Source organism: Diceros bicornis, chromosome 26, assembly GCF_020826845.1.
Source record: "Diceros bicornis minor isolate mBicDic1 chromosome 26, mDicBic1.mat.cur, whole genome shotgun sequence".
Taxonomy (NCBI): Eukaryota; Metazoa; Chordata; class Mammalia; order Perissodactyla; family Rhinocerotidae; genus Diceros; species Diceros bicornis.
The window spans coordinates 48,108,029-48,125,802 of NC_080765.1; the positions used below are offsets into that span (position 1 = coordinate 48,108,029).

General features: G+C 47.1%; 1 protein-coding gene across 5 annotated transcripts in view; it reads left to right on the forward strand.

Moving 5' to 3' along the window:
• The window catches only part of LUC7L (LUC7 like), a 35,346-nt gene extending 34,914 nt beyond the window's left edge, over positions 1-432 (forward strand). For 4 of the 5 annotated variants that reach the window (XM_058570512.1, XM_058570508.1, XM_058570511.1 and 1 more), the window contains one exon: positions 87-432. In XM_058570512.1, coding sequence (XP_058426495.1) covers positions 87-228 — 142 coding nt within the window. In that variant the 3' untranslated portion in view covers positions 229-432. The remainder of the gene's footprint in view (positions 1-86) is intronic. The other variant, XM_058570510.1, reaches the window with a different exon arrangement.
• The last annotated feature ends 17,342 nt before the right edge of the window (positions 433-17,774 follow it).

A 17,774-nucleotide genomic window follows, 5' to 3' on the forward strand; every position in this document is an offset into this window, starting at 1 on the left:
GTGTTGAGGGTCCAAGTTGTTGGTACCTGAGGAGCCAGCCAGGGGGAGCGCCAGCCTCCTCTGAGCCTCTGGTTCCCGTTTCCCAGGTTCTCCAGAGAGCGGGCGTCGAGGGAGGAGTCCTGGGAGCACGGGCGGAGCGAGCGGGGGGCTGCGGATTGGAGGCTGGAGAGCTCCAACGGGAAGATGGCTCCTCGGAGGTCGGAGGAGAAGGAGGCTGGCGAGATCTGAACTCACGACTGGGCGCTGTAAATATTCTGATGAACGACACAGCCGAAAGTTATTCTTTATATTTGCTGAATACAACTCATCTTTTGTAGTTTAAAATTTCTATTGTTTTGGAGCTAGCTGTGTTTCTAGAGATGTACAGAGTTGCTCCTGTGTTCTGGGGTTCTGTTGAGTAGGAATAAATAAATGTGACAGGCTGCCTCCTGACTGCTGCAGTGGGGTCTCTGCTGTCCCTCTGTGCTTGAGAGGCTTCACCGTGGCACCCCACAGGTGTGCTGACGTACCAGCGTCCTCTCGGGGAGCTTTACTCACCCTCAGAAACAGGCTTTCTGTTGGACACCCCTTTGACTCCTGGCGCCTGACCCCCACGCACGCACGGACTGGAGCCAGGTGCAAGGGCTGTCTCCTCGTGTCCTTTCTGAGAGTCTGAGCTGCCCGGCTCCGCCCCTCAGTGCAGCCGCAGTGGGCTCCGATAGGGCAGAGGGAGGCCCGTTCTGCATCCGTCTTAGGAAGGGCTGCCTGTCTGCTCTGTGTTAGTGGCGCCTCAGCCTGGCGTTCCAGCTCAGGGGAGCCACACTGCATGTCCCCATTTGGAGTTACTTAGGGCAAAGAAAGACCCTTGGACATTATCCACATGACAGCCACGAGGTCCTCAGAGGAGGGTGCTGGCCTTTGACTCACACTCGAGGAGGGCTGGTGGTGGTACCCACTCTCTTTCTGCTCTTCTGCTGCATGTTCTGCGAGACCAAAATGAGCCCTTCGGGAAAGGGTAACTGGAAGCTCTTTCCTTTTTTGACTTTTCTGGGGGGTTTGTTTTATTTTTGGAGGGAGCTTCTGATGGCAACACTGTGAAAACAGTCATCCCCACTGGTCTGTGCAGAGGCTGGTTGGCTCCATGGACACATGGGCCCTGGGTCTGGATCTGTGGCCACCAGCACCTTTATGTGGCTGATGGTCCTGCGCTGGGCTCCCCTGCCACCATCTGTCCCCTTCTAGGAGGACGTGCGGGTAGGTGGACTGCTCTGCTGGCCTGTCTGCACGGGAAAGGAGTGCAGTGTCAGGAGGGTGTCCACCCACCCGAGGGGCGCTACACTTGCCTGCGGCCCAGGCCGTGCCAGAACAGAATTGGCTTCACTGGAACATTCTTGGCTCACACAGTGGAAGACTGCTAAAAAGTAGGGGGTAAACATCTCTGCTTGGTGGGTGGTGTGGACACCAAGCCAGCTGGGTACAGGGGCGCCCTCTCAGGCTTGGGAAGTGGCCATAAATTGGGGGAAAGCATCGAGCAGATTAAGGGTGGTCCTGGGAGGGGAAACGCGAAGGGGATAAGAGCTGGGGTCACAGGTTCCTGACTCAGCTGTGCAGCCTGGCCTGTCGCATGTTGGGGGCTGGACTGAAGCAGGCAGAGGGCACCCCAGCTCAAGCAGGCAAAGGGCACCCCAGCTCAGGCAGGGGGGCACGCCTCCTGCCTCTGTCCTTCGTCTCCTGGAGGAGGGGGAGTTTTTGTTTTCATGTTGTAAAATACACATAAAATTTACTGTTTTAACCATTTGTAAGTCTACAGTTGAATGGTATTAAGTAGATTCATGCGTTGTGCAGCCATTACCACCATCCACGAAGGGGTGGTTTTGAAAAGGCAGAAGGAGGATGTCCCTGGACTTAAGAGTAGGCCTGGGGTCCCAGCAAGAAAGCAGATGGGGCTGGGGTCGAGACAGCCCCAGGAGGGCCTGGAGAGCTGCAGCTGCTCTCTCCACACACCTGGACACTTGCCAGTCAGTCCAGGACCAGGTGTGAGCCCTTGTGTCCCACCTCTTCCAACCTCAGTGCTGGAGGCACCCCCAGGCCCCTGGCGCACCCTAGGCCTGCCCGCAGAGGCTGAGAGCCTGGTTTTCCCCCGGCACCTGAACCTCGTGGGTTCCAAGTGCTCGCAAAGTTCTTGGGTGTCACAGTGCAGCACACTGCAATCCTGTGCTCTGGGTGGGCCCAGAGGAGGGGTCAGACCAGTGGGGGCGGTGCACAGCACAGGAGACTGGGGTGCTCTGAGGACACCACAGCCCACCCCGGGTGGGTCCCAGCAGAGGGTAGCTCCCAGACGGGGAGTTGAGGGTGCTGAGATGTTGTCACCTATAAAGCATGAGGGGGCTGAGGCCCAAGGGGGTCCACCCCACCTTGAACCCTCTCACTTCCTGCAAGAATCCAGAAATGTGGGAAATAAAGGATTTGTGGGGTTTTTGTTTTGTTTTGTTTTGTGAGGAAGATCAGCCCTGAGCTAACATTCATGCTAATCCTGCTCTTTTTGCTGAGGAAGACCGGCTCTGAGCTAACATCTATTGCCAATCCTCCTCCTTTTTTTTTTCCCCCAAAGCCCCAGTAGATAGTTGACATACAACTGGTATGTCATAGTTGCACATTCTTCTAGGTGCTGTATGTGGGACGTGGCCTCAGCATGGCTGGAGAAGCGGTGCGTTGGTGTGCGCCTGGAAACTGAACCTGGGCTGCCAGTAGCGGAGCGCGCACACTTAACCGCTAAGCCTCGGGGCCAGCCCAAAGAATTTGTTTACAGAGAAGCAGCAGGGATGAAGGTCAGGAAGCGATTGCAGTCCCCGAGGAGAGCTGAGTGGGCCAAGCCAACGGGTGTGGATCCTCCCAGGGCCCAAGGTCATAGTGGGATTCCAGGCCCCTTAAGTGCACCCAGGGCTGTGTGGTGCCTTCAGCCCCTCCCAGTCACTCTTCTCGGGGACTCCCCTACCCACATGGCGCTTCTCACCAGTGGGGAAGGACTTGGTGATCAGCACCAAGTGTGGGATCAGCACCCAGTGTGGGTTGTGGGGTCTCCTAACCCTGCATAGAGGCCCTCAGCTGCCCTGGGGGAGGGGCCCTGCGGCCAGGGTAGGCAGGGCTTCTGGGGCTGCCCTCCTGACTCACAGGAGTCTAGCCAGGCCCAGGGCTACAATCTGGAGGAACTCCGCTGGCCCTGCAGGCTGAGTGGGAGCCCACAGGGTCCAGAGCAAGCCCAGCTTTGGGGAGCAGCCACCCTGGGGTTCAGCAGCAGGCCTTGGGCCCTCATGGCGTCATGCAGGTATGTGGATGTCCTAGAATAGCAGGGATGCTCAGCAGCTGAGTGCACTTGGCTGGGCCTGGGGGCTGGGAGGGCTTCATGGGGGAACGGCTGTGTGTGGGCAGTGACCCCCGCCAGGGAATGGGATGGTGGCCACAGTGGGGTTTGAGACCTGCGCTTGGTCCTGCTCTGGGCGGTTTGGTCAGTTGAGTGGTTCTTGGGCGTTCTCGTGTGTGAGAGTCACCTGGAGGACTTGTTAGAACTGGTTGCTGGGGAGGGGCCCAAGGATGTACACTTCTTTTATTATTTTGTCAGATTTTTTTTTTTTTTGATTGAGATAAACTCACTTAAAATAAAATTCAACACTTTAACCCCTAAAAGTGTGCAGTTCAGTGGTATTTAGCGTATTCACAATGTTGTGCCATGTAGTTTACCACTCTGTGGTGTTAGAACATGTTCATCACCCCAAAAGGAAATCCTGTACCCATTAGCTGTCACTCCTCCACACCCCCAGCCCTAGATACCACTCATCTACTTTCTGTCTCATTTGCCTTTTCTGGACGTTTCCTGTAAGTGGAGGCACACAGTAAGTCACCTGTGACTAGCTTCTTTTACTGAGCGTAGTGTTTGCAAGGTTCATTCGTGCCATAGCCTGTGTCAGTACCAAGAATGTAAGTTTTCTGGGCTGCTGATGCCGCTGGTCCAAAGGACACTGAGCTGGAATGTACGTGATATGGGGGCGGCAGGAGAGGAGTCCTGGGAGCTGGGGTACCAGCGTCAAACCCTGAATGGAATCTCTTCTGGAGTGTGAACTGAGATGCTCTGACTCCTTAGAGCTCCCAGCTTTTGCCGTCAGGGCGCATGCAGAGTATAACGCTTGTTCTGTTTGACATTAGGAAGAGGGTTGAGTCATCACGTCTTCAGTTGCTTGCACGAGGTATTCCTTTTATGTTCTCTGGACAGCCACTTTGCCAGCCCCCTAGACAGCCCTTCTACTTCACCTGCATCCCCACAGGTGCTTACCTGGGCATCCCAGTACACGAGGCTGCAGTGCCACGTGGCCCTGGGTGCTGGGTTGCAGGTGACAAAGCCGATGGCTGCTCGTGGACAGGCACAAGTTCTGCCAGCAGGTGCCTGTGGTCCCTGGCCCAGCCCGTGGAGAAGGACTGGCCATCCCCGCAGGAGTGCCGGCTGAGGTGGCCTGCCCTCCCCCAGGGGGCGTCCAGGAAGGGACAGGGAAGGCCCGAAGGGTCCTGGAGGGCCATGGGGACCCTGCATTTCCTGAGCATTAGCAGTTCTGCAGTGCTTTCGGCCCCTTGCTCCTGCTCTTCCCTCTGTCCCTCCCTGGGGCGGGACACGGCAATGTCTTCCACCTGCATTGTGTCTGCTTCCTCGCCATCTCTTGCAGCCTGACTTCCCCGTCGAGTGCCAGGGGGCCGCCCTCCCATGTACAGCGGGGACCCATGCTGTGCCGTCCTCACGGTCCGGGAGAGGAGCAGTGACGAGGGGCTAGCAAAGGGGACTTCTGGACCTGGGCCGCTGCCTTTTTTAAAATATTTATTTATTTATGTATGTATGTGTTTGTTTATTTATTTAATTTAGCTAGCTAGCTGAGGAAGATTTGCCCTGAGCTAACATCTGTGCCAGTCCTTCTCTACTTTATTTGTGGGTTGCGGCCACAGCGTGGCTGATGAGTGGTGTAGGTCCGTGCCTGAGATCCGAACCCTCAAACCCGGGCCGCCTAAGCAGAGCAGGCTGAGCTTAACCACTATGCCACTGGGCTGGCCTCTAAAAATTTTTATTGAGGTGTAATTGACAACATATTAGTTTCAGGTGTACGACATAACTCCGTATATGTTTATATTGTGAAATGATCACTACAGTAAGTTAATATCCATCACCACACGTAGTCACAAACTTTTTTCTTGTGATGATAACTTTTAAGCTCTACTGTCAGCAACCTTCAAGTATACAAAATAGTATTGTATATAATACAATGCATGATTATGTCTTCCTGGGCCTTCTGAGGCTGCCAGGACCTCCTTGGAGCCCCCCAAGGTATAGCGTGCCTTGGACTCAGTCCAGTGAGCTCTTTCCCCACAGAATAGAGCACAAAACACAGTTGAGAGAAGAAGAAACGAGCCCTGCACGTCCCCCTGGGTCAGGAAATGGGACATTGTCAGCCCCTGGGAAGCCCTGCCTTCCCCATCACAACCTGTCCTCCCAGAGGTCCTCGCTCCAGACGTGAAAACCATTTACCACAAGCTGGACTGCTTAGAACAACACACATTTATTACCCAACAGTTTCTGGGCCAGGAGTCCAGCTGCAGCTTAGCTGGGTCCTCAGGCTGCAATCACGGTGTCTCATCCGAGGCTGTGCTGGATAAGGATCCTTCCAAACTCTCGCCTAGTTGTCGGCCGCATTCAGCCACTTTCCGGCTGTGCGCAAGAGGCCCTCTCCACAGGGCAGCCCACAGCACGGCAGTTTGCTGCTTCAAGGCCAGCAAGGTGAGGGCCTCCTGGCAATAGAGGCATCAGTTAATCGTGGAAGTGACAGCCCATCCTCTCACCAAATTCTGTGGTTAAAGCAAGTCAGCACCCAGCAACATGGGAGGGAGAGACCAAGAGAGAGGAAGAGAGTGAAAGAAAATAAGCGTTGGCCAGGCTGTGGAGAAATTGGAACCCTCATCTACTGCTGGTGGGAATGTAAAACGCAGTTCCTTGACAACTTAAAGGGAGTTATCGTTTAACCCAGCAATTCCACTCCTAGATATGTACCCAAGAGAACTGAAAACCAGACTCAAACAGATACTTGTAGACACATGCTTCTAGCAGCAGCATTCACAACAGCCAGAGGTGGAAACAACCCAAATATCCATCAACAGATGACTAGAGGAACACAATGTGGTCTTTTTTCAGCCATAAAAAGGATTGAAATTCTGATACTTGTTGCAATGTGGATGAGCCTTGAAAACATGCTAAGAAAGAAGCCAGATGCAAAAGACCACATATTGTATGATTTCATTTATATGAAATCCAGAATCGATAAATTCATACAGACAGAGGAAGTAGGTTAGTGATGTTCTGGGGCTCAGGGGAGAGAGAAAGGAGGAGTGACTGGTAACAGGCACAGGGTTCCCGTTTGGGGAGATGCAAAAGTTCTGGAACTTTTGGTTGCATAACATGAATGTACTAAATGCTGCTGAGTTGTACATTTTAAAGTGGTTAAAATGGTAAATTTTGTGTTGTGTGTATTTCACCATATTAAAAACAGAAAGCAAAACTCACTCAAAGGGAGGCGGCTACACAAGGTGTGAACGCCAAGAGGCAGGGTCACGGGCTCCACTTCAGAGTCTGTCCCCACTGTTGTTATTATGACACTTTTTTTACTATGCTGTTTGTCTTCAAGTCTGTATGTCGGATCTCTATATTTGAATCAATTAAGTCACTTTTTTTTTTTTTTGGTCACATCAGCCCTATGCTAACATCTGCCAATCCTCCTCTTTTTTAAGATGCCCCGATGGCTCTTTTTTTTTTTTTTAATTTTATTTTTTTCCCCCAAAGCCACAGTAGATAGTTGTATGTCATAGCTGCACATCCTTCTAGTTGCTGTATGTGGGATGTGGCCTCAGCACGGCCGGACAAGCGGTGCATCAGTGCACGCCCGGGATCCGAACCCGGGCCGCCAGCAGCGGAGCGCATGCACTTAACCGCTAAGCCACGGGGCCGGCCCAATCCTCCTCCTTTTTTTGCTGAGAAAGACTGGCCCTGGGCTAACATCCGTGCCCATCTTCCTCCACTTTATATGGGACACCGCCACAGCATGGCTTGCCAAGCAGTGCGTCGGTGCGCACCCAGGATCCGAACCGGCGAACCCCGGGCCGCCAGAGCAGAGCGCGCGCACTTAACCGCTTGCGCCACTGGGCTGGCCCCTTAAGTCACTTATAATCAATGTAGTTAACAGCATATTTGGTTTTGTTAATACCATCTTATTTGGAGCTTTCTGTTTGTTACACCCATTCTCTTTCTTTTTCTCTCCATTTTTGCCCCTTTTTTGGGGGATTGTTTTAGAATATTTTAACATTCTATTTTTTCCTCCCCATTAGTTTGGAAGTCATACACTCTGTTTCTATTGGTCTATGGTTATCTTACCCAAGAAATTACAACATGCATACATAATATGTTGTGGTAGGCTGAATAGTAGCCCCCAAAGATATCCAGGTCCTAATCCCTCAACCTGCGAATGTTACCTTAAATGGCAAAGGATTTTGAGATAGGGAGATTGTTCTGGATTGTCCAGATGGGCCTAATGTAATCACAAGGGTCCTTATAAGAGAGAGGCAGAGGGGAATTTGACTACAGAAGAAGGCAAGATGCTACTGGCTTTAAAGATGGAGGAAGGGGCCAAGAACTAAGGAATGCAATTCTAGAAGGTGGAAAAGCACAGAGGTGGATTTTCCCCCAGAGCCTCCTTCGGGAGCGTGATCCTGCTGACGTGTTAGTTTTAGCGTAGTGAAACTGATTCTGGACTTCTGCCCTCCAGAACTGTAGAAGAATATGTTTGTGTTAAGTCACTAAGTTTGTGTTCCACCAGCAGTAGGAAACTAATACACTTACCAAATCTAAAGTTAATGAAAACATCTATTTGCCTCCCAGATGGTGCAAGGACTTCAGAGCACTTAAATGCCAATTGAGTCCCTTCCTACTTAGTTATTATTGTGTGGTGTGTTTTATGTCTGTCTAGGTTTTTTTTTTTCTTGTTAACCCCATAAACGTTATTTTGTATACAATCAGTGTTTGTATTTACCACATTTTTTGTTATTCATTCCTTCTTCCACCTCAGACTTCTCCCTAGGACACTCTTCTGCCTGGAATAGACCCTTCAGTAGAGTCAGGACAGGGCGCGGCAAGAGAGGCACCACGGGTTCAGAGGTTGAGGAGGTGCTCCTGCTCGGGCTGGTGCGGGAGCTGCATCTAGATCACTATCCTGACCTACTTTTAAGTTCACCAGTTCTCTCTCTGACTGTGTTTTATCTGTTAAACTTATCCATTGAGTTTTTATTTTTGATGACTGTTTTTCTTTCTAAAAGTTCTTTCATGTGTGCTATGTCACTTTTTACATTTTATGGCTCCCTGCCGATACTTAAAGTCTCGTCTTTAGTTTTTAAACATAGGAGTATACTTGTAACTGAACCTGACGTCTTTGGTGCCTGGCACTCTTGTGGCCCTGCTGTGCCGACTTGCATGTCTGCTGGCTTTCGTACATGGTGCCTTATGTGCTTGGTGCCCTTTGTGTCCTAAAATAAAGTGCCTTTATCAGGGGAGGGTTTATTTGCTTCTGCCAGGTGCCTGGGATCCGTGAGGGAGCCCAGGGTCATTTTAAATGAATCCTCAGCCTGAGAGGTTTTGGGGGGACCGCACAGGTGATACGAACTTGGGCTGCAAAGCCACAGTGTTAGCATGTGATTTCAATTTATCAGGAAATTATTTTCCCTTTTCTGCTGAACAGCAAAGTGTTTTGTTGTTGTTTTCAGTCCCTGTATTTGGGGAAAGGAGGGAATTGTCCAGTAGGTGTAGCCTTCCGGGGCCCCAGCTTTATGGGGAAGCGTTCCCCATTAAGCATATCACCTTATACTGGCCCTTCTAAGCTGTGAGCCCGTGAGGAAGAAAGCCCAGCTCAGGTGTGCTGGTTGGGTGAATCCCTGGGGACTCAGTGGTTTAGGTGCTGTGACAACCTCTCTGAGTCTCACCTTTACTTGGAGTTTGGCCTGAAAATTCCGTATCATGTTATTTGCTCTTTGATGCTCTTAAGAAGATTTAAACCATTTTATCCAGCATTTTTAGTTATCCATAAATGAAACTGTAGCCTCTCTTCCCAGGTTGGAAACAGCAGCTCAGAGCAGACAAGGCCTTGGAGCAGTGACGGGGCCCAGAAGCCTAAAGGAAGAGCTGGGTATATCTGGAGGAAGGCTCCCCCCAAAAAATAGACAGGAAAAATGGACAAGCAATCTCAGTGTATAAGATGGACCAAAGGTCTTCTACAGAAGAATGGTTTCTATGGGTTAATGTGACACCGAGAACGCCACAGTAGGAAAATGGGCAAAGGACACAAACGGGCGAGTCACACAGAAGTGGAGACGGAGCAAGTGTTTTCCCTCGTGGTCATCCAGTCAGTGGAGGCTGCCCCATGGAGGGCCGGGGCACGCGGCGCTCGCCTGCTCCTGACACGGGAGCAGATTTTGGCAATATCAAAAAGCCATAGCAAAGGGCATACCTTTTACCCCAGAAATTCCACTTCTATAAAAATCCCCCAAGGAAATGTTTGTATGTTTGTGTGTAGAATTTTAGCTACAAATATTCAAGGTAAGGTTTTCTGCAAATCATTTGTAAAAATGAAAAACACACAAATAAAAAAGCACTCATACCCCCAACCATTTTCCTTTTCTGGGATTATGTCAAGTGTGGTGACAGTTGGCTTCTCTGTCTCTTTGGTCCCATGCCAGTGGAAAACTGCTGCCAACTCTTAGGTTGTGTCATTTTCAGGTTTACTTATGATTACATCAATATAAAAATGGACTTCCGCTCTACGTGTTGACTGCAGTGCGTCTGTGCTCTGTTCTGTGGGTGTCCTGGCATTTCTTAGCGTCTGACCTCGCCTCTGCAGTGGCTCCACGGCCGTCCCTGTGTGACTCTACCATCGTTCACCTGACTTCTCTCTCCTATTGAGTGTGTTGGTTGTGTACCATATTTTTTAATTTCCTTTCTGTTTCTCTGCTCTAATAAACAATTATGCAAAGAACATCAGTGTACTCACGTCTTTATATATGTGTGCCGCTGTTCTCTGTAGGACAAATTCCCAGAGGCAGGACTGCAGGCTCAGAGGATTTACTCTTTTTGGATTTAAAGGGTCCAACCAGTGAATGATGTGCTGGAGCCTGCTTATATTAGCTTGTGTTAAATTTTCAGGAATTCTGAGAGCTGGTTAAACACAACCACTATTAAAAATTAACTTAATTTACAAATAGGTCATGTTAAAAACAAAGGCAATAGATACTGAAAACTCATTACTTTCTAATTTTGTCACTATGTTTTACTATTACCTATGTTATTATTATCTGTGTTCACCCCTCTTGTATCTGAACAGTGGAAATACAACACAATGCAGCCACTTTGCATCTCTTCCTCATCTCCCTTTCAGTGATAGCATATTGATAGCTTGAGATCAACCATGATGGCTGCATTTACACCATGGAAACTGGCAAATGCTCCAAGTCAGCCCCCTTCCCCTTTTTCCAGAGTGCCAGTTATGAAACATTTGCCAGGCCACGAAGGTACACAACTGAATTACCCTCCCAAAAGGTCACACTGAGCTACACTTCCACTAGAAGTGTATTGGATCTTGCCTTGTTAATATTTTTTCATGATTTTTTCGTGTTAATGAGCATTTTGATTGCGTCTCTGCGCTTCGCTGCAGGTGGGTGTCTGTGGGCCACTGGTGCACTGTGAGTTGCCTGTTTATCCTGTGGTTTATTTTTCTATTGGGTTGACTGACATTAAAAAAAAAGGTGGAAGGGGTGAGAAAAAAGAATTGAGGTCTGTCTTATGTAGTGGAGACGAGAACCATGCTGTTTGTGGCAAATCCTTTTCTCCCATTTCCCCTTTTACTTTACTCACGATGGTGTTTTCTGTGGAGATAGTCCAGTGTGTCCACTTTTTCCCGTGTCACTTTGAGAATACCACTTCGTAATAAAAATACATCTCAGTGTACCTAGAAGGACCGGAAAGGCTGTATAGTAAATGCCACCTTGCTACATGCCTGGGTGGGGCTGTTTCTCCCTCTATGTCTGTCTGTCTGACGTGTTCTCCATTTGTTCTCATGTAGTTTCCCCATGTGTCAGGTGGGAATTGAAGGAATAATGGATGTACTGGACTGTCTTGACATGAGTACGGCCATGTTTGGCCGCTCCATTGACCTACAGCCACCAGCACAAAAAGAAATATAAAAGCTGCTTTCTGTGTGGTGGGAACTGGCCTTTTCCCGGGAACTGGCCTTTCTGCCACAGAGAGAGTTGCAAGTTGTAACATTTCAAGGCTCTTGGAGCATCGTAGCCTGGAATGGACTGGCCATCTGTGCCGGGCTGAGACGATAACCAAAGAGAACAATGCACGTACACAACTACTGGGCTGGGACGTTAGCCAGGGGGCTCAGTGCACGTACGCCACTGATAACCATTTGTGCATGGAAACACTACATGCTTGCTCTGCAAACTCTGTAATTGCTTACTCTAAAAATTACTGATGGTATAAAAACTGCTGGAAACTGAGCCCTGGTGAGAGTTCCACCTGTGGAGGGGACACCTTGCCCAGGACGTGTGATCCTTGCCCAGCCGCGTCTATTGACAGGACTCTCCCGGCAGTGGGGCGTGCATGCTGTGAGTAACTGATTTGATGTGAAGTAATTGATTTGATATGTAGTAAGTGATTTGATGTGTTCTCTTTTCGGTCAACCTGGTGTTTCTCTCTCCAGTTGATTTGTGTCATTTCTCTTCAGCCGATGGGGTGTTTTCCCTTTCCAGTCGGGCTGATGTTTTTTCCCTCTTAATATTTGACCTATTTGGATCAGTTTGCAGACTATCGCCTTTACTATCCTCTATATAATAAAATATACCTTCAGTCCATTTGTTTGGAGTGGAAAGTGTCTTTTACGTCTCCGATCGAATCCCCAAACCTCTCATAACATAATTGGCGCTGTGAGCAGGATTCGATTAAGGAGATGCCTTTCCTATTCAAACGAAAGGTAACTGAAGCCAAGGTGGAAGAAATTCCAGGATGGGAGGACCCTCCCTTTTGCACTCTGGCTGGGGAGTGGGCTCATAGGTCAGGGTTATGTGAAGCTTGGGATGCTCGCCTGCGACGATTTGAACTGTTGGCTGTGACCAAAGCTTTGCAGACGGTGGAAAGGAAAGAGAAAGACGATGTTTCTTTTTTGGCACGGCGAGGTTGGTGTTTGTTGACTGCTTATCGCCGGGCTATAGAAGATAGGGATAAGATACAGACAGAGAAGGCACTCTTGGAAACGGAATGTCCCCGGGCTATAGAAGATAGGGATAAGATACAGACAGAGAAGGCACTCTTGGAAGTCTTGGAAGTCGCCGGGCTATAGAAGATAGGGATAAGATACAGATAGAGAAGGCACTCTTGGAAAAAGAATATTCAGATTTACAGTTGCCTGAAGTCAAGGTGGAAGAAATTCCAGGATGGGAGGACCCTCCCTTTTGCACTCTGGCTGGGGAGTGGGCTCGCAGGTCAGGGTTATGTGAAGCTTGGGATGCTCGTCTGCGACGATTTGAACCGTTGGATGTGACCAAAGCTTTGCAGACGGTGGAAAGGAAAGCGAAAGATGATGTTTCTTTTTTGGCACGGCGAAGTTGGTGTTTGTTGACTGCTTATCGCCGGGCTATAGAAGATAGGGATAAGATACAGACAGAGAAGGCACTCTCGGAAAAAGAAAATTTAGATTTGCAGTCTCGCTTGGCTATGATTCAATGTCAGTATCTTGCACTGGGAGATCAGGCTCGAAACTACCAAGCTATAGCAGAAAAGGCTGCTGTAAGAGTTGCCAAATATAAATATAGAAAGAGGAGAGGAACGGTGAATGAACGAAAAGTTCATACGGCCATAGCATCGGCCGGTCCTAAGTGGGACCCGGACACATGGGATGGTGATATCTGGGATGATGATTCTGAAACTGATTATGAGGAAGAGGAAAAACCGCCCAAACGCACAGAGGCACGTCCTCTTCGCCGTCGGCGGATGGAAATAGATGGTAATCATCCTGTAAGGAAAGAGGTGATTGAGGATTTTAACCAACAAGAAATTTCTGATATTTTAGCCCGGGCTACACAAAAGCCTGGAGAAGCCATCATAACCTGGCTTGTTCGCCTATATGATATGGGCGCTACAGGAATTAATCTGGATGCAGGAGATGCTTTTAAATTTGTAATATTGTCCAATGATCCAGTAATACGGGGAGCTTTCAGAGACTGGAGCATGAATGCTCACCCCCCAAATGATCGTGGACAAGACACTGATGGTACAACTTTATTGGCTCTTGCAGTAAAAGGAGCTCAAGATAAATACCCCACGGATGATATGTGGCCAGACACTAATAGACCATGGTATACTTTAAAAGATTGTGTCCAAAAGATGAGAGAAGAAACCATGAAACGGGCTGTGTTTCTGGGGTGTGGTGAAGCTTTAAATAAAATGACTTTAAGTGTCCGAAACAAGTTGATAAAAACTGCACCTCCGGCATACAAACAAATAATCACAACCCTTCTCATAAATGAAACTGAAAGCCCTATATCAACACTTGCAGATAAGATTATGCAGCTAGCAGACTTGGGAGACTGGCAGACAACTGAAAACTCTCCAAGAAGGGAAAAAAGAGAAACATTCTTCAAAAAGGATAAAATGACTCGAGGTGATATGTTTTTGGCCCTACTTCAGGCAGGAGTACCTAAAGAATTAGGTACTCCTAGACACTAGACAATTGAGACACTAGAGAATTATGGAAACTATATAAAGAAAAAGGGCTGAATGTAAAACAAGTGAATAGAAGGGACAGTATAGAGAATGCTTCCAACCCAGTGCCTACTGCACCTAGTGTACCACCTCCTCCCTTGAATCCTCTTCTTGCTGACTTATGTGATTGAGGGGAAGGCCAAACCTCTGTATCGATTAGTACCACTATAAGAAAAGATATTAGACCACATGTACCAATTAAAATATTTTGGAAGAATGGATCTACAACTAGTGTGAAGGCACTTGTAGATACAGGGGCAGAGGCCACCCTTATCTATGGGAATCCAACTAAGTTTCAAGGTACATCAATTTTGATAACTGGATTGGGAGGAAAAGAAATCCAGGCAGTTACAACTAATCTTTCTATGCAAATTGGGCAACTACCCCGGCGCACATATCTAGTTATGATTGTGCCAATACCAGAATATATAATTGGGATTGATATTCTAAAAGGATTGACATTAAATTTGGCTGATGGACAATACCAATTTGCTATTAGAGCTTTGTCTTTTCATATTAATGCTGTAATTGTGGGATGTTTGCATCATGAAGTAGAAATTCCACCTGCCACACAAGTGATCAATCAAAGACAGTATCGCATCCCTGGAGGACAACAAGAAATATCTGAGACCATAGAAGATTATTTGGCTGTAAAAGTCCTTCGCAGAGTAACTACAGCCTAAAATAATCCTATCTGGCCTGTTAAAAAAGGTGATGGGACATGGAGAATGACTGTAGATTACAGAGAGCTAAACAAAGTGACTCCGGCTATTCAAGCGGCCGTCCCTGATTTGATTACTCTTATAGAAAAAGTGCAATGTTATCCAGGCACTTGGTATGCAGTCATAGACTTGGCTAATGCCTTTTTCACCATACCTATACCTAAAAGTGTCCAAGAACAGTTTGCTTTCACGTGGCTGGGACAACAATATACCTTTACTAGACTTCCTCAGGGATATGTGCATAGTCCCACTATCTGCCATCGACAGGTTGCTGAAACCTTGGCAAGGTACCTGCTTCTGATGATGTCCAAATAGTACATTATATAGATGATATTATGATCCAAGAAAATGAAAAAAAAAAAAGTACAACAACAGTTAAAAAAAGTAATGGACATACTTGAGGAGGATGGATGGAAAACTAATCCAGCTAAAATTCAGGGCCCGAGTTCAAATGTTAAATTTTTGGGAGTACTTTGGAATAATGGAAAACAAAAAATTTTGCCTAAAGCTAGACAAAAGATATTAGATTTTGCAGCACCCCGTAACAAAAAGGAAGCACAAAAATTTATTAGATTATTCGGATTTTGGAGGGCACATATTCCACATTTAAGTCGGCTCCTTGCACCTTTATATAAAGTTACCAAGAAAAAATATGAATTTGAATGGGAAATGGAACAAAAAGAAGCTTTTGAAGCAGCCAAGCATGCTATTCAGACTGCTTTAGATCTATGGCCAATTAAACCGGGACCCATTGAGTTACAGGTAGATGTCATTGATCAGTATACCAGCTGGAGTTTATGGCAAAAACAAGGTGCCCGACGTTATTCTCTGGGATTTTGGAGTCGCAAGCTTCCCTGTTCCAGTGAAAGATATAGTCCTTTTGAAAAACAGTTGTTAGCCTGCTATTGGGCTCTAATAGACTCAGAAAGCCTTACCCTGGGACATGAGGTAATTATGCGACCTCAAATACCCATCATGCAATGGATTCATAGCACGCCTGTTACTCATAAAATTGGACATGCACAAGAATTTAATATCATCAAATGGAAATGGTATATTCAAGACCGGGCCAAACCTGGCCCAAAGGGGTTGTCTCTATTGCATGAACAAGTGTCTCAATATAGCAGTGAGCCAACTGTGTCACCCAAGACTGATATAACAAAATCTCCTGTTAAATGGGGTGTCTCATATGATCAATTGACTGAAGAACAACAAAAACATACCTGGTTTACGGATGGTTCTGCCAAAATGATATCGAGCTCACAAAAATGGAAAGCAGTTGCCTATAACCCATCCACCCAACAAACAATTGTCACCACTGGAGATAATATGAGTAGCCAATATGCTAAACTTTATGCGGTGTATCAGGCACTTCAACAAGAACAGGGGCAACAATGTCATATATATACTGATTCATGGGCAGTGGCACAAGGTTTGGCAACGTGGATGCCACAATGGAAAAAACATGATTAAAAAATTAATGATAAAGAAATATGGGGAAAGAAATTATGGGAAGACATATGGTTATGGTGTCAAAACACGATTGTTACTGTATTTCATATTGATGCTCACAGTTCTTTAATTTCTGCAGAACGAAAGCATAATTCTCATGCTAATCAGCTGGTGCAGATTCGTGCAACGCACAACCCAGGCTTAGCACAATGGGTCCACGAAAAGAGTGGACACTTGGGAGAACAAGCTTCATACAGGTGGGCACAACAAAGGGGAATCCTTGTCACCCATGATGATATTGCCACTGCAGTACAACAATGTCAGTTATGCCAACAGTTAAATAAACGGGGAGTTCCACACCCCTACCAAGGTCATACCCAAAAGGGATTATTTCCTGCCCATACCTGGCAAATAGATTTTATTGGACCATTGCCAAATTCTTGTGGATATACTTATGCCTGCACTGCTGTTGATACATATTCTGGTTATTTATTGGCTATGCCAGCTAAAGTGGCCACTCAACAGAGTGCCATAAAATTATTAGATATAATTAAGTTATATTATGGAACACCAAGGCAAATTCAGAGTGACAACGGTTCCCACTTTACAGGTAAGTTGATTCAAACTTATACCAGGGACAATTATATAAAATAGATTTATCATATACCTTATTACCCCCAAGCTGCAGGCCTCATAGAACAAATGAATAGATTGCTTAAACAACAATTGAAGAAACTTGGTCATGGCTCATTAAAGGGGTGGCACAACCATCTAAGTCCTCTGTCAAGGTTGTTACCAGCAAAGATTACAGAAGTGGCAGCCGCCACCCATGAGCTTATGCCCTTAACCTATTGGCTCCTGACTCAGTCTGCTAAACCGCCTTCCCTGCCACGGCCGAAGCGGCTGGATTGGATTTATCTACTGTTCATTCTATTCAATTGCCCCCTAAGAAGCAGTCTATAGTCCCTACTGGGATAGGGGTACAATTTCCCAAAAATACCTTTGGTTTGTTAAAAGGACGCTCTGGACTGGCAACAAAAGGTATTGATGTACTGGGAGGAGTTATTGACCCAGATTATCAAGGAAAAATAAAATTTATATTATATAATGATAGTGACACAGTACTAACTGTAGAGTCTAGAGAACGAGTGGGACAATTATTGGTGCTTCCCCTCCTGACCCCAAATGTGTCACAAGGACAACCTCCAAGTGAATTAACTAAAAGAAAAATGCAAAGATTTAGGTCTACAGATGGATGAAAACCTAGAACAAAGGTGTGGGTGACACATCCACCCAATGCGGCTCCGCGTGCTGCAGAAGTAGTGGCCCAAGGGCCCACTACAACGCTCATAGTTATATATCCAAGAAATAAACAATTATATCATGTTCTTAAAAATTCTGTTTCTTTGCGTAAATAGATATTCCTGCTGTGTTCGCTATGCTGTGCTGCACTTCCATGTCTGCTGCAGACCTACACACCAACTAATGTCTCCATAGGACAACCTTTGACCCTGCACTGTTAGACCAACTGCTCTACAGCAGTGGGACCTATAACTTGGACTATGAATGGCCGAGAAATTTGGTCTCAAAAACAGCAAACAACTTCGCAATATCAAATAATTTCTCTATTACCCTGCCTTCTGCTACCCTCCATGATGGGGGCTGATCTGGACTTCTACAAGCTAGTTTGTTAGGCCTAAGTGTTACCTTATCTAATGTTATCTTTGATACTA